Genomic DNA, 23,686 nt, shown 5'->3' on the forward strand with positions numbered 1-23,686 from the left:
CACCGTAGCGGACCACTGCGTGGCATCCACCCCAGCAATGTCTGGATTATATTTCGGGAAACAGATCTTGCTATTGTGTTACAACTCGCTCGCCAGCATCTGTAGCCCCTTAATGAGTGCCAGAAAATTTAGATTTTGTTGCTCTATCAACGCGAAGACATCCCTTGAAGTAGTTTGTCCGTCGACTTGTATGCCAAAATATAAACGGAAGTTAAGTTAAGAAGTTTAATTACTATTGTCGCTACCAATACGATCGAGTCTTTCCCGACAAAGCCGTAATGCAAGAGGGATACGAAGAAGACCCAGAAATTACAAGTGAACAGCGCCGCGTTAGTATGGCTCGACTTCGTGCTTCTCAGTCACAAGAGCAACGCACAGTGGGCGATTTGGTCTCGCTAGCGGCATTTAATTAATAACTTCTAAACTAAAATAGATGTCTTCAGTCGGTTTTTTTTTCACTGATCAGAGAAAAATCATAGAATTTTTTAAGTTACAAAATTTTTATTTTAATTTTTTTTTTTTAATTTAAAAGATTTTTTTTTTAAATTTATACTTTTGTTGTACTTTTATTTTATTTGAATTTCAATTAACATATTTCATATATAAACTTTATCTAAAAAATGATGGGATGATGGAAAAAAATGGGATGACTTCTGAGTGCAATACTAAAAAAAGATCCCTTTTTGGTACTAACACTGTGTCTAAAAAGTACCACAGTTTGAAGGCTAGCAGGTACTAGCAGTTAATATTACACATTTTGGAATCCACTTGAATAAAGTAAGTTCGACTCCACGAAAGACAGGTGTACGCTAATCCGGACTCGTTGTTAATACACTGAATTACCACTACGTTTTATGAGCTACACAGTTACACACCGGTCACAAACATTGATTTTTTTTTTAAATATAATAAAAAACCAAACTTCTAACAAATTCACTAAAAATTGTAAATTTCCGAGGAATTTGAAATCAATGCGCGAAAAAAGAAAGAATTTTCTAGAGCTCTTTGCAAAATCATATCGTGTGTTTGATCGTTCTCAGCTGATGATCAGTTGATCGTAGAGCTTTTAAAACGCTTTTGAAAATCTAATCAAAGCATCTGCTATCGATATGTGAAAAAATATTAACGGTTTTTTAAATTTGAAAATTTGAATTAAATGCCGCTAGCGAGACCAAATCGCCCACTGTGCAACGTGAGGAAGCCCGTGGAACAGCTCGATCGACAATGCAAAATCGTCGAGCAAACAACAGGGAAAACACAAATAGATAATTTTCGACGCAAAACAAGATATTTATCTAGTGCTGATTTAAATCGAGCAGCGTTTCCATATGATGAGACCACTGATTACAGCTCGCATTCTAGCGTTTGAATTGAACAAATTTGATGTTTGCATGTATTGGGGTGCACAAAAGTTTTCCAGAGAAACGCCAGGATTATGCTGCCTTAGTGGTAAAGTGAAATTGCCATTGTTGATTCCGCCACCTGAGCAATTGTATGCCACTTTCTTGCAAACACTCAAAAATATAATGGTGGTTTGTTAGTAAACCATAAATCATAACATGACAATCATAAATGTGATTAGTCAACAATTCATAGAGCAATTGACTTAATGTCTACTCTAAACAAAAATAACGAGACAATCAATCTTTGGGCACCAAAAAAAGATTTTATATACGATATAATATAAATTTAATTGCTAATTACCAATAAACCATTTCATGAAAGCAACGTCTACGTTTTTTTATAAGTTCACTGCTCTTTCTTCGCTCAGAATCTTTATTATTTAATTTATTTTAATGTATTCAAAATTTTCTTACTTGTTCCACCCATAGATTCGTCGTCATGATCTGATTTTTGAGATTCTGAAAAAAAAAATGTGTTGAGTTAGACAAATACTTTATAGTTATTTAAAAAGAAAATAAAAAAGAAACAAAAATGAAGTAAAAGCTTCCTTTAAGATAATAAAAACATTTGTAACCTAGCATTTCAACACATGGATCTCATCCAGAAAGTAAAAAAAAAAACTGGCTTTTTGTGGCGTAGATGTTTTTCTCGCTGATTTATTAGTTTGAGTTTAATAATTCGTGAAGTTCAATAGGATCTTTATCGGAAAAATATACAGATGTGGGGTTGTGATTATTTTCCTTTCCGGTTGGTTAATATTGCCTCCGCACATGTCCTTTGAATCTCATCGGCCACCTACTTAGCGAAAAGCAATGAATATAATTCATCTCATATATGGAAGTCACCGCAATGAACCATTTATTTTGCGATAGCCGGCCTTTACTGCAATTAAGTAGGTTGCTTGCCACACCACCAGTATAATTTGGCCCAAATCAATCGATACGAAAATTCAAGAAAAATAAAAAAAATCTTTCTCGTTTTTAAATTAATAAAAATAAACAAATTTTAATTAATTAAAAAAACTTACAACATCGATTAGTTGCGAGAGCTTCAACTTTATGCAGACTTTGAGTACATCTGTGGTATTAACAACCGGCCGGACCAATTTGTTATAATTACTGAGAAGATCGTCGTAAAGTCGTTTGGCATCAGGATTTCCAGCAACTGCTCCATGGACCATAAGAGCTGATAATATCCAAGCTCTTATGCTTTCTTGAGATGTTAACTTCATAACAAACGCTCGTATATAAATTGTTACTAATTGCATAAGTGACGTTATATATTTATTTGGTTTTCAAGTTATCTGCAAATTATAAAATTATTAAAAGTTTCGGATGTTATTATTTTTGAATGACAATTAATGACTTTAATTATAATAATAATAATAATTATGATCGATATAATCAATTCATTTTGTTTTATTTTTCGATTATTTTTATTCAAAAAATTAAGAAACGAGTAATTAGTGTTATTAAAAACCGGCTCTTAATTATAAACTATTATTCTCATTTTATTATCTTTCAAATCTTTAATCATAAAGTCTTCCATTCGTCGTTGAAATTGCCACATAATATAAATTTGCAACTAAAAAATAAAAAAAAAATTATGAAAACAAATCTATCAATTTTTATTTGTATCAAATTTAGCAATTTATTAGTTTTCTCTAACATACCCATAATATTCGTACATATTTTTATACCCGCTACCCATAGGGTAGAAGGGTATTATAACTTTGTGCCGGCAGAAAATGTATGTAACAGGTAGAAGGAGGCATCTCCGACCCTATAAAGTATATATATTCTTGATCAGCGTCAACAGGCGAGACGATATAGCCATGTCCGTCTGTCTGTCTGTGTGTCTGTCCGTATGAAACACTGGATCTCAGAGACTATAAAAGATAGAACTATCATTTTTTTCGATAGCATTTGTTACGCTGCACGCAGATCAAGTTTGTTTCCAAATTTGCCACGCCCAAATTTGTTGGTGTCTACGATAACAACAATAGTATTTATGATTCCTGAAAATTTGGTTGCGATCAGATAAAAAAGGTAGAAGTTATTAAAGAAAACCCTTTTTATGGGCAAAAACGCCTACTTACTAGGGGTCTTAGTTGCTTTGGCCGACAATCTGGTATATTGTGCCGTCTATGGTATATTTTGAATGTGGTACTATATCGATATACCAAATATACCATTCGGTATATTTTCAGTGTTTTGTAGTATTTTCGGTAAATTTTGAAAATAATACCGCAATATTTTGTTTTTATTCAAAATGGTTAGCGGGTATCTCACAGTCGAGCATACTCGACTGTAACTTTCTTACTTGTTTCATTTGAACATTGAACGAATTGAGAACTCTATTCCAACGTACGAATCATCATTGGACTCGATAACATTAAGAGAACTATTCTTCTGGAGTTCCATGAAAGTGAAGACGACAACGTCATTGCAATGCCTTGCAGATTTGGCTGGGCGGTCGCTCAGCAAAGGAATTCCATCTATTTCACGCCTGTTACATATTTGCCAATGCTGTGAGATTAGCAGTTTGGATTTTGAATTAAAAAAGTACTTTTCTTTGGAATCACTGGGAATTGTCGCTACGATCAATCCAATACGATCCAAAGACCCGAGGCCTTAAAAGTGATTTGCGGCAACTGTTTCGTCAATAACTGACTTCAGTCTGTGGACTCAAAGATGACAAATCTGGCCCAGGCTGTATAACTAATTCATGCTGATGGTGGATTTGACATGCAACACTGGGCCTCAAAATCTCAAAAAGTGGTCTGTTCTCTTGAAAATAGATATGACATATTGGACAAGTCAATTTGTTACACAGTCGTTGGTCCGGAAAAGGTTCTGGGCAAGTGGTGGCAACCTAGAGAAAATTGTCTAACGGATATGGTGAAGCCAGATACGATCTCAAAGGCTTTGGATGGTCGGCCATCTAAACGCCGCGTCTTGAGCACGATTGACTATTTTCAACCCGATTGTGAGATTTTTTAACATACGCGCCAAAATTCTTCTGCAAAATATATGGAGGAGTGAAGTCGAATGGAATGAGCCGATTTAATAAGAAGACGTGACAGACTGTCGTCATTGGTTGTATTTGGTGCCAATGTTAAACAATCTGCGTATAGTCAGATGTTTGATAGGATTTAGTGCAGCTAGATATCTAGAAATCCATACGTTTGTGGGCGCAAGTTTTAATGTATACGCTGCGGACGTATTTATCAGAGCTGAAGTAGACGATCAAAGCATGAGTTGCTCGATTGAAACCTATTTCGAGACCTCGCTTGGAACGCGTGGCTGCTGTTATGGCTGATGTTGGCCAGGTGAACGAGTCTGAAATATCAATATACGTTGACAAAAAAGTATTCTGGACAGATTCAAGGGACGTTGTATGCTGTATACGTTCAGATGCTAGTTAATTTCAACAATTAGGTGCACTCCGAATTGGTGAAATCTTAGAAGGATCAGACGTGAGCAATTGAAAATGGGTTCCGTCAGCTCAAAATATCCCAAGTACATTTTATTGCTTACAGCAATATATTTTATTGCTTTACAGCTTTTATTCTTTTCTCTAAAAAATGCCTCCTTCCAATTTCTTTTCAATGTTTCAAAATTCATATTTTTGCATGTAATCGCTTTGCCAGTGCTACAAAATAAATTGTATATTTTTTTGTCTGCGGAACAGCTGATTTGAGATCCACATACATTTAAGTATCGGAGCACCGATACGAGGGGTGCTATTTAAGTTTCGGGCCTAGGTCACTTGTAGCCATATTAGGACCAATTGACTAACTCTCAAAAAAAGATTCGACTTTTATCAATAAAAGCTCCATACAACGTTTTCATGTGTTACCATGTTTGATATCGATAACCGATTAATCAAAAACTTAGCTCGGCAGAAAAATCGAATCAACTCGTGACCACTTTCAAGCAATAATTTTTCACAACTTTCGACTTAGATTATTACTACAAGAGCGCATCGATGAACTTAAATCATTGTAAGGCGATGAAGTGCCATCCTATAGCCCTGTGAAAAACTGGTTTAATGGATTAATGAAGGCCGTCCAAAAACAGACGTTGTGCCAGAAAACATTGATGCCGTGGGTGAACTGATAATGCAAGATCATCATGTGACATATCGTGAGATAGAGGCATCCTTTGACATTTCTTCCACCAGAATACATTCGATATTGCATGAACACCTGGTCGTAAAAAGTTTGTTCTCGTTGGATCCCGCACAATTTGACAATTGCTCAAAAGAAGACTTGTGTGGATTGGTTCAAAGAAATTTTGAAAAAATACATTCGCAGTGCTTTAAAAAACATTTATAAGTTCGTCACAGGTGACGAATTATGGATCTATGCTTATAAGCCCGAAAAAAACAGCAATAGACCGTGTGGGTGTTTGAAGACGCACTTCGAAGCAAATGGCCGCCTGTTTCTTCAGTAAAACTGGTACACCACAATTTGTTAGCCTGAAGTCCTTGTAGAAATTCGAAAAACGAACAAGAAAAGATGGATCATTCTACACCATGACAACGCGAACCCTCACACACCAGCTCAAACCTGCGGCTTTTTTTCAAACGTGGAGTTTATGGGTCATCCGCCGTACAGCCCTGACTTGGCACCCAATGCCTTCTTTTTATTCCCGCATATCAAGGAAAAAATGCGTGGTCAACGATTTTCGATGCCAGAAGATACTGTTAAAGCGTTCAAAAACCATGTTTTGCAGGTGTCTCAATCAGAGTGGAAATGTGCTTCGACAGTATAAAAATCTTGCTAGAGAATACTTCATTTTTTATGATAAATATTCGCATTTTCATTATTAGGCAATAAATATAAATAGCAACCCTCGTACCCTTTATTTATGTTATGCCTGAAAAAACGAAATGCCACCACTAATTTTTATACCCGCTACCCATAGGGTAGAAGGGTATTATAACTTTGTGCCGGCAGGAAATGTATGTAACAGGTAGAAGGAGGAATCTCCGACCCTATGAAGTATATGTCGGAGAATAAGGATTAGGCACATGAGTGATTGACTCTTCATCTCCTTGCATAATCTCTTTTTAATGGCACTTCGCACAGCACAGAAAACTACAGTCGAGTGTACTCGACTGTGAGATACACGCTACCCATTTTGAATAAAAGCAGTATATTTTGCGGTATTATTCTCAAAAATATACCAAATATAGTGCAAAATACTAAAAATATACTAAATGGTATATGTGGTATATCGATATAGTACCGCATTCAAAATATACCATAGATGGCACAATATACCAGATTGTCAGCCAAAGCAACTAAGACCCCTAGTAAGTAGGCGTTTTTGCCCATACAAAAGTATTTCTTTAATAGCTTCCACAATTTTTGATCGCAACCAAATTTTCAGGGATCATAACTACTATAGTTATTACTGTATATACCAAAATTCGTAACTCTAGCTTTAAAATTACGCTTGTTATTCGATTTTTTTGATTTACAGGGGCGGAAGTGGGCGTGGCAAAAATTTGAAACAAACTTGATATGCGTGCAAACATAACAAATGCTGTCGAAAAAAAATTATAGCTCTATCTCTTATAGTCTCTGAGATCTAGGTGTTCATACGGACAGACGGACGGACGGACTGTCTCGGCTGTTGACGCTGATCAAGAATATATATACTTTATAGGGTCGGAGATGCCTCCTTCTACCTGTTACATACATTTCCTGCCGGCACAAAGTTATAATACCCTTCTACCCTATGGGGAGCGGGTATAAAAATCTCATTAATTGCCTATTTCTAAGCGATAATCTCCTGAGCAACTTGGTTGCAATATTTTTTTGATTTTAAATTTCATATATGTATAGTCTTACTCTTGACTCTATAATATAAATTAAAGCTTTTTCTCTTTACGAGAAAATACTTCAAACGCTTTTTTTATACCCGCTACCCATAGGGTAGAAGGGTATTATAACTTTGTGCCGACAGGAAATGTATGTATCAGGTAGAAGGAGGCATCTCCGACCCTATAAAGTATATATATTCTTGATCAGCGTCAACAGCCGAGACGATATAGCCATGTCCGTCTGTCCGTCTGTGTGTCTGTGTGTCTGTCCGTCCGTCCGTATGAACACCTAGATCTCAGAGACTATAAGAGATAGAGCTATAATTTTTTTTCGACAGCATTTGTTATGTTTGCACGCAGATCAAGTTTGTTTCAAATGTTTGCCACGCCCACTTCCGCCCCCGCAAATCAAAAAAATCGAATAACAAGCGTAATTTTAAAGCTAAAGCTGCGAATTATAGTATATACAATAATTACTATAGTAGTTATGATTCCTGAAAATTTGGTTGCGATTAGATAAAAATTGTGGAAGTTATTAAAGAAATACTTTTGTATGGGCAAAAACGCCTACTTACTAGGGGTCTTAGTTGCTTTGGCTAACAATCTGGTATATTGTGCCGTCTATGGTATATTTTGAATGCGGCACTATATCGATATACCAAATATACCATTTGATATATTTTTAGTATTTTTACAGTAGAGAATAATACCGCAAAATATATTGCTTTTCTTCAAAATGGGTAGCGGGTATTTCACAGCCGAGTACACTCGACTCTAGCTTTCTTACTTGTTTAAATTTTTTTTATTTATGTATCTATCTTAATGCTTCTCTTCACTTTGCCGATATGAGTGCGAAATAATGGGTTGTCTATTTTTCCGCATGTGGAAATGCTGATTTGACATCCACATGCATTCCAGTAAAATGATACATCAGAAGTTACAGAAGTCACAAGAGTTTTTGTAATATATATTTTTCGGCTTTACTCACAAACGAAGTGAAATGGATCTAATTGTCTCGTCAAAAACGACGAGAGTGACAACGATGATTTTCAATGATCTCCGACTCTTTAAAGTATATATATTCTTTATCAGCATCAACAGCTTAGACGATCTAGCCATGTCCGTTTGTCATATAAATATTACAAATATATTTTATAAATATTGGCCATATCGTGCGTCTATATGATATAGCTGCTATAGGAATGATCGGTTAAAAATACAAATTTAGTATGCACATTTTTTTATTTTTAAAGATGTGTTATCTAAACTCTCAGACTATTAGTTTGGTATAGTTTTACATATGCTTAGCAAATTTTATTAAAATCGGATAACTAAATCATATGGCTGTCATAGGAAAGATTAACTATTTTGTGTTTTATTATACTTCAGTTAAATCTTATCAAGTTAAACACCTACTAAAATATTATCATATCAATAAATACTAAATTAAACCATCCTAAACAAATTCGCTAAATTGATATTTACACAGCCATCAACGAATCAATATAATTATAACATAAATATATACTGCTAGTTATACTGTTACAAAAAGCGTTGCATACTTTTACATCTAAGATAGTCAGTAGTAAACTATGCTCAACAATTATCTTTTTATTATAAAAATAAAACATTCTGTAGGCTTGAGTTGATGTATTTTTTTCCTAAAGTATTTTTCCTCTTCGATTGACAGTTGAGTTGTCTCTTTTTTGAACTGACAAAGGAAACTGGCCTGCAGTAACGTCTTGATCAAAAAATTAGAACGCGTGCAACCATATTAACGATTACAAATATATCCGCAACTTTCCCCACCTAACTTTAACGATTTTAAAATCTTAAAACTATAACAAAGATAAAAAATAATTATTCTAATGTGGCATCGTGTGGCAACACAACTAAAACTTTAGGTAAACACATTTAAGACTCACAAAAAAGGTACAAACAAAAGGGTTTCACATATCAAGTTAGTTTTAATTAATTTTATATCAAGTTAGTATCAATTAATTTCATAAATTGAAATAAATACCATGGGCTTTAAAATCCATTTTAAATAATATAAATTTATAAACTTTAATAGTTACCAGCCCGATTTGAAGTGCGCTTTTGCTTGCGAAATATTGCACCACAGCTGCGATGCGCTGTTGAAATGAACACGTGTTCATGCTTTTGATTCTTTTTTTTAGAAAGTACCGTTAGGTTTCCAGCGAAAACCGGTTTGCAAATTGAAAGTTTTTAACATTTTAGAGACAAACTGTGTAAATTGAGTTTAAATATTTCCTGATCGGTTTTTTGATTTTTGGCCTCTGGCGGAACCACTGTGCACTGCACCCAAATCTCCGAGGGAATAATTACTTTATTGGAAAATCGCATTTTTTTTTTTTATGTATAATCGAAACAACTTCTTATGTCCATTATTAAAATTGCAAAGTTTTTTAATAGTTAACAGATTTGTCAACTAAATTTATAAAGTTACAGCGCTTATTGCACTTATTGCGCTTATTGAACTTTACTTAGTGCGATAGTTTTGGTTAACATTTTGTTCTACATTGCTCTACTACAAATTCTAAGAAACTTTCACCAGGCTATTGTTTATTTAAAATCAACCGCAAGCTTAAATATTGCAATTTTCTTAAACTCTTGATTTAAGCTTTTCAGACGCATTCTTTGCACGAATATAAATATGAAACAAAATAAATCAGCATGTTCCCAATTTTCACCATTTAATATGCAAAGGTAACTAATAGGCAAAAATAAATTATTAAGTCATATAAAAGAAGTAATATAATATTCAATATTAAAGAAGGCAAGACCTGTACAAATAAAAATACTGAGCTATTAGGTGAAATTTTTCTAATAATAATATTATGTAATTTGAATAGTTACTTTTCTTGTATGTATTCAATAAGCTAATATACAAATATCCTTATAAGAAATGCGAATAAAAGGCACACATACAACAACACCCGGAGACAGAAAATGAAATAGGGCGTCGGCATGCTTTTGGGGCCTTAAATGATGAGGCGAAAGGGTTAAAAACAATTAAATAATATATTCAAATGTAAATTTTAGTAATAAGTTCGACCATACTCACTAACATTGTAACATAAATTATTGATTATAAAAAAAAATAAACTTGATGCATGAACATCCGATTTTAGATATACAACATACCATAATGTCAACATACATACATATGTATATGTTGACATTTTAATTTAATCATATGTAAATTTTTATGTACATACACATGTATAAACGGTTATTATATATGTATAAGCTGTTATTTTTGAATAAATCTTCAAAGGAACCAAGTTTGTGGATACATAATGACTGAATAAAGAATATGTTTTGACGGATTTTGTGATCCACAAATACTAGGTGATTTCAATCACACATTTTATTTGTTTTCCTACCCATTGAGAAAACGGCACTTTAGATAATAAAATTTGATTTTTCAAGTGTCAAATTATTATACATACATATGTACATACTTATTAAGAAAATAGCACGCGAGATATTCACAACAGCATTTTGTTTACCAATTTTTTCCCCATTGAATTGATTGTAAATCACTTTTAACTCCACAACTGATTATAACACCCAAAATACCATCAACGCCGAAATAAACAAACTTTTCTGAACGAATTATCTCAGAGAACTGTGGTTCATAAGTAATCTGAAAGTGTTCTGTCATTCTTCCAAAAAATGGAATAAGGTGTCTTGGAATTCAACCCTAAAACATCAGCTGTTTAATACTTAGGGATGACAATAGTGTCTTCTCAAAGGAATGACAATTATTAAGATATCCTCACAAAATAAAAATCTCCATGGAAGGAACGAATACGTAAATAAACTAAAATAATGAATTTTGGCAGATTTCAGTGGAACTAACTGATAGTGAAAGTTCATACATACATACATAAAAATATATAAGTATGTATGTTAAAGAGAAAGATTCTGGAGCAAAATAACGATTAGAGATGGAAGCTATCTCAAATATATATATATATATATATATAAATATATAGGAGATTAAATTAACTTTCAACCTATTATTTTAATGGGAGTTAAAAATTGATATTAATTATATCATTTGCAAGCTTTGCCGATTTCTATGCGAAAATATCACAATCAAATTTTATTGCAACTAGGATGCAATTTTTTTATTTATATTTATGAACAGCTGATTTAACATCCACATATATTCCAGTATCGGAACAAAATGCCACCCCATAAATTTATGGCAGGTGTTTTTTGTCATATTGCGTGGTAAAAACGCGATTTCGCTCCCAGATGAGTGAAAATCAGAGCTTTAATAGGCGAATGTTTGAGTGGCGTGGTAATGAATTTTTATTTATTTATTTACATATTTCAATGCCAAGGGTAAGCAGACAATAGTTGCGAAAAAAGCTCTCTAAAATTTATGGAACTTGCGAAAAATATAGCTCTTTCGCAGGTCTTTATTATTATTTTTATTTTTTAATAAAAAAAAATAAAAAAATATGGTATACTTAATTCTGTAACTGTATATATATATTTAAAAATATGTAAAAGCTAATCACTTCAACTCGTAACCAGCGCAACTCCATATTAAAAAAATCGTCCGTCCAAAATTTTCGCGGCGGTATTTCCTTTCGCAGCTCAATATAAATAAAGGGTATCGATACTCTGATACTGCAATGTATGAGGATATAAAATTAGATGTTTCACAGGAGAAAAAATTTACAACTTGTAGCACTAATATCGACAAAGCTATCACATGCAAAAATATGAATAATTTAAAAAACATTAAAAAGAAAGTGGGGGAGGCATTTTTTTGTGAAGGGAAAATATCATTAATTAAAATTGTGGAGTCGCAGAACTGCAAATGATATAACTTTGTGCCAACAGGAAATGTATATAACAGGTAGAAGGAGGCACCTCCGACCCTATAAAGTATATATATTCTTGATCAGCGTCAACAGCCGAGACGATCTAGCCATGTCCGTCTGTGTGTCTGTCCGTCTGTCCATATGAACACCTAGATCTCAGAGACTATAAGATATAGAGCTATAATTTCGACAGCATTTGTTATGTTTGCACGCAGATCAAGTTTGTTTCAAATTTTTGCCATGCCCACTTCCGCCCCCGCAAATCAAAAAAATCGAATAACAAGCGTAATTTTAAAGCTAGAGTTGCGTTATGCGTTAGTTATGATTCCTGAAAATTTGGTTGCGATCAGATAAAAATTTTGGAAGTTATTAAAGAAATATATTTGTATGGGCAAAAACGCCTACTTACTAAGGGTCTTAGTTGCTTTGGCTGACAATCTGGTATATTGTGCCGTCTAAGGTATATTTTAAATGCGGTACTATATCGATATACCATTTGATATATTTTAGTATTTTTGCAGTATGAAAGTATGTAGTATGTGTTGAAACAAACTTGATCTGCGTGCAAACAACAAATTCTGTCGAAAAAAAATTATAGCTCTATCTCCTATAGTCTCTGCGATCTAGGTGTTCATACGGACAGACGGACATGGCTAGATCGTCTCGGCTGTTGATGCTGATCAAGAATATATATACTTTATAGGGTCGGCGATGCCTCCTTCTACCTGTTACATACATTTCCTGCCGGCACAAAGCTATAATGCCCTTCTACCCTATAGGTAGCGTGTATAAAAAGTTTAATGAACGATATTTAGACAACAATTTACAATAAACGCAAACAATAGTTTCAATTAAATGCTTATGAATTACAGTCAACGAAAAATACACAACCATCATTCAAATAATAAATGTGACCATTTATTTAATAATACCGATGGCATATGGATTCCACTGAAAAGTTTCACAATTAGAACAAGTAACAAAGCTACAGTCGAGGAAAGCTACCGTCGACCGTTAAATACCCGTAGCTTATTTAATAGTATTATTCTTAAGCTGTATTCTCTTCTGCAGGTTGCTTACTTGTTTATTTCTTAGTTCTTCAGGATATCATAAAATGATTACCATTTGCTGTTCTAAATGTATTTACATTAAGATTGATCAAAACAAAATGGATAACACCGGTTATCAGAATTTATTATTCATTTCAATTTGACAAAAATGTACATCATATATTTCTATCATTATTAACTTCAAATCAATGAGAAACAAAAGAAAATTTGTATCACAAAATATATTACAAAATAGAGTTAAAATACCAAAGGTTAAGAAAAGGTAATAATGTGGTATACCGAATTTATTATAGTGGTTTGAAAATATTTATTTATGGTATTATGATATACTAAAAATAATTAAAAAAAAAAAAAACTACAGTCGAATGTACTTAAATATTCAACAGCCCGCTACCTAACGTCAATCGTTAACTTACCAGTTTATTTTCTCCGTATTTTTTATGTCCTGCGCGCGACTATGAGATTTATTAACTTTCTTCACAAATCAAAATATATATTATATATTATTATATTATTTTTCACATTTCTTCTATTTAGAAAAACAAGAACGAGATCCTTGAGAGACAGAAAGCATACTCAGAAAAGAAAAAAAATGCATTTGACATAACAAATATTAATGCGGGATCGAAACTAATTCCCGCCGCGTAAATTATATCCAAAGTGGTATGTAGTAATATCTCTAATTGTATCTAAGCATACGCAGTTATACAGTCAGACATATTATTATTATTATTCAAACTTAATCAAAATTTGTATACATTTCATTTTATTTCAGAAATGACTGTAGATATTATTGTATGAACCCAAATGATGAGCGGACGGATCATCTCGGCTGTTGACGCGGATCAAGAAAATATATACTTTATATGGCCTTCTTCTGCCTGTTAGATACATTTCGTGCCGGCACAAAATTTAAAAAAATAAAATATTGAAGAGTATACAAGACAGCGAGTCACCTTGTCTGAGGCCACACTTGGTAGTAAACGTTTCGGATTCGCCACATCCTACCTTGACAGAGCTGATGGTGTTGCTCAATGTCATTCTGCAAAGTCTAGTCAGCTTTGCTGGTATACCAAGCTCAGACATGGCGGCATATAGGCGATCTCGCCGCGGGCTATCAAATGCGGCTTTGTAGTCGACGAAGAGATGGTACGTGTCGATCTGGTTTTCGTAAGACTTCTCCAGGATTTGGCGCAAGGTGAAAATCTGGTCAACAGTGGACTTGCCAGGCCTGAACCCGCACTGAAAAGGTCCAATCAGTGCTTCAGCATGGGTTTTAGTCTTTCACACAATACGCTCGTTAGGACCTTGTATGCAATTGGAAGAAGACTAATTCCGCGGTAGTTGGTGAGCACCGTGGCATCACCCTTCTTCAGGATGGGACAGATCATGCTGAGGTTCCAATCTTCGGGCATGCTCTCCGTGAGCCATATCTTACTGATTAGTTGGTGCATGCTTTTTTTTTTAATAGTAATTGCATTTATTTAATAGGCAAACGTGTGCCACTAATTTTTGTTTTTTTACCATTTCCGTGCCAAATTTAGGGTCCTAATATATTGCTTTTCCGCACATTTAAAATTTTGCTCATCTGGGACAGCCCTTAACCCGAAAACGACAACTCTTCGACTTGACTTCGGTTTCGTCGCATTTTGAGCGCCAGCTCAAGTCCCACCAAAGCTTAGAGTGTACTTCAATTTTACTGCCAAGAGATCTCATGTATATCAGAACATTACTAGAGTTACTAATATCAAACCTTACTCCTTCTTTTGGAATGGTATCTGCGATCTCATTGACTTCGATGCCCTGGTGGCTTGGGATTCAATAGATACGCACGACTATAGATGCGGTCAGCCACTCTATTACATTTCTGCTCTCCAGGACAACCTAGGATTTAAACACATTAGGGTGCATTAATCTTATTTCAGCTTGGCTGAATTGTTAATTGAAATGAAAGAATCAAAATGTAATACAACTATTTTAATTATAACCTTAACATTTTGTGTAAGTGTCGCCATAAATTATTATATCCATTAACGGTCAATAATTACGTCCAGTGAGCAAAGATGCGGTCACAATTGCAAATTGCGTTTTGGAGGAATTAAAAGAAAATACATCCAAGTCAAAAGCCTAATTATACCCGCTACCCACAGGGTAGAAGGGTAGTATAACTTTGTGCCGACAGGAAATGTATGTAACAGGTAGAAGGAGGCATCTCCAACTCCATAAAGTATATATATTCTTGATCAGTGTCAACAGCCGAGACGATATAGCCATGTCCATCTGTCCGTATGAACACCTAGATCTCAGAGACTATAAGAGATAGAGTTATCTTTTTTTCCGACAGCATTTGTTATGTTTGCACGCAGATCAAGTTTGTTTCAAATTTTTGCCACGCCCACTTCAGCCCCCGCAAATCAAAAAAATCGAATAACAAGCTTAACTTTAGAGCTAGAGCTGAGAATTTTGGTATGTACAGTAATAACTATGGTAATTGTGATTCCTTAAAATTTGGTTTTGGTTTGATCAAGAATATACATATGTACATACTTTATACGGTCGGAGATGCCACCTTCTTCCATTTCCTGCCGGCACAAAATATAACTTTTCTACCCTATGGGTAGCGGGTATAAAAACACTATCCGAATTTTTAAGGTATTATATAATTTTCAGAAGCAGATGCAGATTGTAGAATTTTCTGTGCTATTTCCGACGACCAAACGATTAGTACATGAGTTCCACAAGGCAACTAGGGTGAAAATTCAGATGGCTCATTGAAACCAAAAGAACGCCACTAAAACAAAGAGCAAACCGCCTCAATCTCAATTAGGCTCTTCAATTCTAAACTAACAACAGCAAAAAACCTCTCATCCAAAAAGCCCATTCAAAGAACCATTTTTAGTCGAAATGATCAACCTGTTTAATAGCCAAGCACAAAAAGATACACCTTAGCTTCTGCGCATCTAGTTCGAAAAACACAAGCCATTCTAACCCAACAATGGTCATTACGGTCGCCCAATGATAAAAAGTACAAGAAAACTGGTAACCCAAAGGTTCATCATCAAAATTCAATAATAACAAGAATATATACAAAAAAATCTAGTATTTTATATATTTGACAAAACTTTTTTATTTGACTCAGATGTTTCGTTTACCTAACCAAAATGCTAAAAAATAATTAATAATTCAATTAAAGAATTGAGACAACCTCAAAACTTCATTTCAAATCTATAACTTTGGATCAGTTGTGGTGATTTCCACAAAATTAATTTAATAGTGATGCTGCAATGCTACATATAATATATATAAATGAAACTATATTCAGGCAACAGTTGATTTATTTTTGTTTAGCATTTGTCGTAGCGTACCGCCAGTTTGGAAATGCTCATTTTATAAAATTAATAATTTTGCTGTGAACTTAGCTGAACAGACGACGTTATGGTTGCATGTACAATTTGCCATCATCAAATTGGTATTGTTTTGTCAAACCGTCCATTTTTCAGAAAGATTTTGAAAAGATTATCTATGTTCAATCACAAATCGATAAAGAGCGAAAAGTGAGCGTCTTTTTAATTCTAGAATAAAGTTAGTGCCATTAAACGAAAATGTTAGAAGTTATTTACGAAATAGCTTTATATAACTTTGGTTGATAATCTGGTAATTTTTTAATTTATGATATAATATATTTTGAAAATAGTAGTAGTAATACATCGGTATACAAAATATTGCCGTTAGTAGATTTTCATATATGTATTTTCAGAATACACTGTTCTTCATATATTAAAAATGAGTAGCGGTTATTTTACAGTCGTCAGTGCACTTCTTACCTGTTTATTTTAGATATAATGGGAATGCAGACGAAACATCTTGAGTTTTGGCAAACGTGTCTTGCTAACAAACTATCAACTACCTAAGACAGTCCTTGGAATTGCGCTTGTAATTTGCAAAACATCTACGACACGAGCAAATACAGTTGACTTTATTCGGTGTACATATGTACATATTAAACGTACAAATTCAAACCCGCTTAGCGGGTGTCATGCTTTGGGATGAGGTGCTAATAATGCAGGTTTCAGTGAAACCACTTTTTTCGTTGTTTGACATATCTACATATGTATGTATTCGTTGGTTAGTGATATAACGATGTTGACTTGACACTGTTTATATAAACTAAATGTTGATTTCATTGTTAAATTACGCCAAAAATTCTAAATTAAAAATGTTAAAAAATAAAATTAGAAAACTACGACCATATAAGTATTTATGCCCTAAATACACAAAAAATATATAGGAACACGGAAACATGATAAGCATTTAACGTTATTTAGTTATTTTTTTTTAAATTTTTCCATTAATTGTAAAGGATTCCGTTCCGTATATAATACAATTTTAGACATCTGGAAGTCGTAAAAAAATTGAATGCATTCCTTTATTTCTATCCTCTTTTATCTATTTTGATGGGCTGAATGTACGTTACTATATGATTAATATCTGAAAATTTATTATTAATAGGTTCTAAGGATTTGTTAGAAATTGGAGATTTATTGGATTATATATTTATAATTATTGATATAAATATACTTTAATTATAATGTAGCTTGAAATTCTGTTTTAAGCATGTTGTGTGTATGAATTTGTAATCATAATTTTAAAATATAATTACTTTTGCAGTTTGAAACTTGTTAAACTTTGTAACAGAAATGACTTTCATTCATTGTATCATATGTGTTGTGGTAGGTTTATGGGAAATCAATCAGTATAAGTTGATTAAATTTTGGACTCAGTAATTATGTTGCATGTTATCTTCTTATTATAAACTTTAGCACAGAAATTCTTCATTTAACTTAATCATGCGGCTTGTTTTTTCTGTTTACTTTACAATAGGGGAATCATCCTTTTTTTTATTTATTGCTGGTTGTTTGGATTAACCTGTCCATTGACAATTGGCAAAAAGTATGGATGCGCCATAGCTTCGCGAGCAGTGAGACGGTCAACATGATCATAACGTAAAAGTTTATCCAGAAAATCTAATGCTTCCGGCGATACCAAGTGTTGGTTATCAGAATGAACGAAGCGCTCCCAGCGTTTGCGTGAATGACGTTGTAGGATATCATGAAATCGCGGATCAAGATCAATATTGTACTTATCAAGATAGGCATACAGTTCTTCGGTGCCCAGCACCTTGGCAATTCGCACTAGTTGATCGTAATTGTCATGACCATGGAAGAATGGCTCTTTGCGAAATATCATCGACGCTAGCATGCAACCCAATGACCACATATCCAGTGAATAATCGTACATCTGATAATCGACCAGAAGTTCGGGACCCTTAAAGTATCGCGATGCCACACGCACATTATACTCTTGACCGGGATGATAGAATTCAGCGAGACCCCAATCAATGAGACGCAATTTTCGATTCTCATGGTCGATCATCACATTATGTGGCTTGACATCGCGATGCATAATGCCCATGCTGTGGCAGTAATCAAGGGCCTTTAATAGCTCAAACAAATAGTAGCGTATCTCGTAGTCTGTTAGTGTTTGATAGAGTTGCTTAAAGTCTGTATTGTTCACGTGTTCAAAGATCAAGGCAGGGGTGCGGGACACGGGATCCTTGACGACAGCTAAAAGCGTTATAATATTGGTGCCACCCCTTAAATTCTCCAAAATCTTGATTTCGCGCTTGATCTTCTTTTTTTTTACGGGTTTCAGTATTTTGACCACACACTTCTCGGTTGTCGTTATGTTGATAGCCTCAAATACCTCAGAGTACTTGCCGCGTCCCAATTTGCGTACCAATTGGTAATCGTCCTGATTGCCCCAATCGACCACATAGTTTTCATAGTCCCAATATTCATCTGGCTTGTGAGCGTTCACGTCTGTATAAACGCGAGCAGCGCTTGGCAATGTCATATCTGCTGCTAGTGAATTATTGTCTACTTTATGTTTTTGTGAATATACTTCCGATTCTTCAGGAGATGATGATTCTGTTGTTGGATGAGTCCACGCAGCAAGATTGGTGTTATAGAATTGACTGTAGAAGATGAAAATGTATCTTAAATTAACAACTAGAAATTAAAAAAAATATATATATTCAAATTTCATGTACTGTCAAGCTGAACATACCCGAGTCGAACAGGGTGACTACGAATGAAATGTGGCCCCCTGTGGGAGGACCTAAGTATTGTTGTTGCAAATGAAAGCCGTTCTCCCGTGCGTTTGTTGTTGTAACTGCAGTAGATTACGCTAGATAGCAAACGGAATTTGCAGAACTGAGCAGCAAATCGACGGTGGGCGGCGACGGCGAAGGACACGTTACTTCCAATGTTGGTCTATTTTATGTAATATAAAGCAATATTAATCAAAGTGTTTTTGTTTAAAAACGAGAATATCTACGATTATTGAAATATACTTGCACGATTTACTGTATTTAACACATTTCTTTTAAATATATATGTACATACCCAAAAATTTACAAATCTATATATATACAAATGTGTGTGTTTGCATATGTATGCCATGCATATGTACAATGTACATACATATACGCAATGTACATACATATGTATTACGCATATTAAAACACTCACTTCAATTCAAATAAAACTATGATAAATTAATGCCAAATTGAAGTTAAAGTGCACTTGACGCACACACAAATTCAAGAAAAAATAAAACTAAACTCGGTAAATGTAATTTTACTCATATAAATGAATTTGGACTTCCACCGCACTGTTTTTTTTATTGAAATCATGTATAGATTTCACAATACTAAGTTATATACAATCAATAAAATTATTTAAAACTTTAGCAAAATACTTACATCCTTATGTCAGACAGCGTGGATGACGTGAAAATTTCTTTATTTTCTTTGCTAAACCGATATCATGAATATGGTAGCTCACTGAACTAGCTCATATGAACAGATAATATCGTGTCTTTGTGGAATTCTTTTGGGATGCAAGTTTTAACATCCAAATCAGGCATATCCAAGCCCTTTGCTCTCGCTTCTTCTTTGTCGTTGCGCTTGCTCATTGATATAGGATTCACCTTTAGCCGCACCAGATAGAAGGCACTTAGCCTCTCTCGGCAAGCTAAGCAACAACACTTGCATTGGATTTGACGTATGCTGAAATATTCCGAAAGCATTACGTTGTTGGATTCTCGAAAACTTCTTACAGAAAGAATTCACATTGTTTTCGTGTCTAGCCGACAAGTTGACTTCGCAGCGCTGAATTTATTCTTAGAAGAAAATTTTTTTGGGGAGCGGGAATGCATTATTTGCATTGTTAGTCACTGTATATATGCATAATTAAGCGCTGTACCCACATACATACACTATATACATAATGTTTCATAGTGCCTAAATATCGCAAGCTCAACAAAATTTGATTTGATCGTTTTTAGTAGCCGTTGTGTTCCTAAATTTAATACCGAAATGGTAATAAACGTTATTATCATGGCACCACACCAAGAATTGCTAGGTTTCATGCATAAATAATAATAATAACTACAAAAATAATGTTGGGTCAACCAATATTTCCCGATATCAGTGCCAAAAATAGGTTGGGGGTTTTTCGTTTTTAAAACAGCTGATTTGAGAAAACCATGCATTCCAGTAATAGAATATCGATACCTGTCGCGAAAAGAAGTAAATTTCTTAAAATTTCGATTATTAGTTGTTGTTTTTGGTATTTTGTAATCGATAGTTGAAAGAATGATATGAGTATTTTAATGACCATTGTGACGATCACATCGTATAGTATTTAAACAGCTGTTCAGAATTAGAAAAAGTCACTGCGGTAAGAAATTAGACAATTACAATGAATTCTCGTACAGAATAAAATCCTGTCAATCTTGGTAAAACGGATACGGAAACGAATTGTCGGGGACAATACCCTCTTTTATATTGACGGACATACATATGTATACGAAATTATTAGTTTCCAGAAAATTCAAAAATACATTAACATATTTCGTTTATAGTCCATTTACACTTTGTTGGGAAATGCGCGCATTGCCGTAATATATGCACACAAAAAAAAAATTTTTACAGCGCTTTATGAAATTATTTGTAGAAACTCTAGAATTCAACATATTTTATATGAATCATAAGTTCACATCAAGTCGCATTAATCAAACAGCGGTTTTAGGATGCGTATCTAAAAAAAAAGTGTTCGTTTTAATCAATACAAATTGTTTGCATTTTATTTCTACAAGACTATTCAAACACACGCATATTTCGTTGTTCGTTGCAAAAGCAAAGTTTATACATATACGAAAACAAGTTCTATAACGCTGACACACCAAAATCTCAACAACATTTATGTTGCTGGTGCGTGAGCAGAGGCCAATGATTGCGAAGGCTATGTACATACATATGTATTATTCTCACACGTTCACCAGCTTGTGTAAAGTGTGATATCGGTGAAAACAACTTGCACTTGCAAATTTTGACGCTTTCAAATTATTTCAAATTGCTTTGCTCTTGATAATGTTCTTCCTTTCTGAGTGTGCTTATTTTTACACCCCTTAGCAGCTGTTCGCGTGATGAGGGTTTGGTATAAACACTTGCATCATTAAAGTAGATGCAAATCGTCTAAATAGGGTATTACAGGATCATTTTCTATTTTATACTCTATTTAGACAAAGTGCATTTTCTTCAATGATGCAGTTCTCTGATGTGTTGACACCAAAACAAACTTATGATTATATAACGCATCAATCCAAATTCAAATTTCTATATAAATATGCTTCTTAATAATTCAAAAATAAAAATCTCGAAAAGCTAAATGAAAAGGATGCAATTCAGAACCTATCTTGGATATCAAGTAATTTTTATGGTTTATAAATAACCACAACCTTGGTGATTTTTGTATTTATTTTGTCTTAGCCTCGGTGGATGATGGCATTTTCATCTTTATGTTTGAAGATTAATACATAATAAATTGCAGTAATTTTGTTCATCGTTAAATTGCGCTTGCAAAACAAATGTAATATCATTGTAGAAGATGAAAATGTATCTTAAATTAACAACTAGAAATTAAAAAAAATATATATATTCAAATTTCATGTACTGTCAAGCTGAACATACCCGAGTCGAACAGGGTGACTACGAATGAAATGTGGCCCCCTGTGGGAGGACCTAAGTATTGTTGTTGCAAATGAAAGCCGTTCTCCCGTGCGTTTGTTGTTGTAACTGCAGTAGATTACGCTAGATAGCAAACGGAATTTGCAGAACTGAGCAGCAAATCGACGGTGGGCGGCGGCGACGGCGAAGGACACGTTACTTCCAATGTGTGGTCTATTTATGTAATATAAAGCAATATTAATCAAAGTGTTTTTGTTTAAAAACGAGAATATCTACGATTATTGAAATATACTTGCACGATTTACTGTATTTAACACATTTCTTTTAAATATATATGTACATACCCAAAAATTTACAAATCTATATTTATATATCTAAATTGCGCTTGCAAAACAAATGTAATATCATTGTGCATTTTTTTATATAAAAAAAAACCAACCAAGTGGTCATGTTTGAGTGACGCGATTGTAAGATGCAATCAATCAATTAATTACATCAATTAAACAGCGGTTTGGGCAAACGGAAACAACCTCAGACAGAAAAAAGAAGAATATCAAAAGCATTAGATGCGAATCAACCAAAAATGAGCAATTTAATAAATTATGCGACATTGAGGGCATTTAAAAAATATAAGGCTTTAAATTTTATTTATTATTTATGAATTGACACTACGTATTTACGTTTTGCGTCATATTAAGCAATTTGTACAGTAACGATCATATTCCTGTATAAGTAGTCAATTTGATCGTCTTGATGTATTTCCTTATACATTTTCTTATTCCTCTATTTATTTTCTTGTTTTTTTTTTTGATTTGTTTTTTTTTTTTAAGAATTCCAAAGAGTATCAAAAAAATTTCAAGCGTCGAAATTTGTAAGTGGAATAATTATCTGATTCCATCAAGACCACACATTTTCGATAAATACGCAAAAATTTTAGCCAAAATTCGACCAATTTTCAGAATTATTGTCGCATCTTTGATGATGCGGCTATATTAGTTATCTCTCTCTTACAAACAGCCGTCTATTCAATGATGCAGCCTAATCTAAACAGGGTATAAGACCCGACAGTAGATGCCGTTCATTACCATATTATGATTTCTTAAATAATTTCTAAATTTGTATCTGATCTTACCCAAATGTTTGTACTTAACAAAGTGCTGTTAAAAAAACTTATATTTCGAACTCTTAGATACTAGATGTAGGTGTTTATACTGACGATAGACAGACATGGCTATGTCGCCTCGGCTGTTGCTGCAAGCACTATTTAATGTCACTCAAGCTGAATATTGTAGGAATTACAATCAGTTGTTATAGCATACATATGTATGTATGGCACAAGCCCCTAAATTCCACCCTATCTTTGTTGCTGAGCCAACAGACCGGTAATCCCTTATCTAATTACTTTTACCATGACAAAC

At 33.9% G+C, this 23,686-nt stretch overlaps 2 protein-coding genes and 1 long non-coding RNA gene across 10 annotated transcripts in view; 1 reads left to right on the top strand and 2 right to left on the bottom strand.

The window, feature by feature from the left end:
- LOC117573203 (acetylcholine receptor subunit alpha-like) overlaps positions 1–10,902 on the bottom strand; it is a 98,533-nt gene extending 87,631 nt beyond the window's left edge. The window contains exons 1-3 of one of the 4 annotated variants that reach the window (XR_004572674.2): positions 10,728–10,902; positions 2,432–2,707; positions 1,818–1,862 (exon numbers count right to left, since the gene is read on the bottom strand). Coding sequence is in view for 3 of the 4 variants with exons in the window: in XM_034256196.2 (XP_034112087.1) it covers positions 1,818–1,862; positions 2,432–2,671 (285 nt within the window). In the remaining variant the exon portion in view is untranslated. The remainder of the gene's footprint in view (positions 1–1,817; positions 1,863–2,431; positions 2,708–10,727) is intronic. The other 3 variants (XM_034256196.2, XM_034256197.2, XM_034256195.2) reach the window with 3 other exon arrangements.
- A 2,476-nt stretch (positions 10,903–13,378) lies between these two features.
- LOC127566121 (uncharacterized) lies at positions 13,379–14,023 on the top strand. The gene is made up of 3 exons (XR_007955410.1): positions 13,379–13,439; positions 13,715–13,840; positions 13,953–14,023. It is a non-coding gene; the product is annotated as an uncharacterized LOC127566121 (long non-coding RNA).
- A 330-nt stretch (positions 14,024–14,353) lies between these two features.
- On the bottom strand, positions 14,354–22,439 carry LOC117573150 (casein kinase II subunit alpha). 5 transcript variants are annotated; one of them, XM_034256101.2, is made up of 3 exons: positions 20,001–20,106; positions 19,304–19,509; positions 14,354–19,211 (listed from the first exon to the last, which is right to left on the bottom strand). In XM_034256101.2, exon 3 carries the CDS (start codon positions 19,088–19,090, stop codon positions 18,080–18,082), a length of 1,011 nt encoding a protein of 336 aa, XP_034111992.1. In that variant the 5' UTR covers positions 19,091–19,211; positions 19,304–19,509; positions 20,001–20,106; the 3' UTR covers positions 14,354–18,079. The 5 variants fall into 5 exon arrangements, with proteins under 5 accessions (XP_034111992.1, XP_051863676.1, XP_051863675.1 ...); XM_052007716.1 differs by lacking the exon at positions 20,001–20,106 and having other exon boundaries at positions 14,354–16,749; positions 17,002–19,211; XM_052007715.1 differs by lacking the exon at positions 20,001–20,106 and having other exon boundaries at positions 14,354–14,876; positions 14,931–19,211.
- Between the last annotated feature and the right edge of the window lie 1,247 nt (positions 22,440–23,686).

Source organism: Drosophila albomicans, chromosome 2R, assembly GCF_009650485.2.
Source record: "Drosophila albomicans strain 15112-1751.03 chromosome 2R, ASM965048v2, whole genome shotgun sequence".
NCBI classification, from domain to species: Eukaryota; Metazoa; Arthropoda; class Insecta; order Diptera; family Drosophilidae; genus Drosophila; species Drosophila albomicans.

Excerpts from the sequence above, each read along its gene's own strand:
- LOC117573150 (XM_034256102.2), bottom strand. The coding sequence starts at position 19,090 with ATGACATTGCCAAGCGCTGCTCGCGTTTATACAGACGTGAACGCTCAC.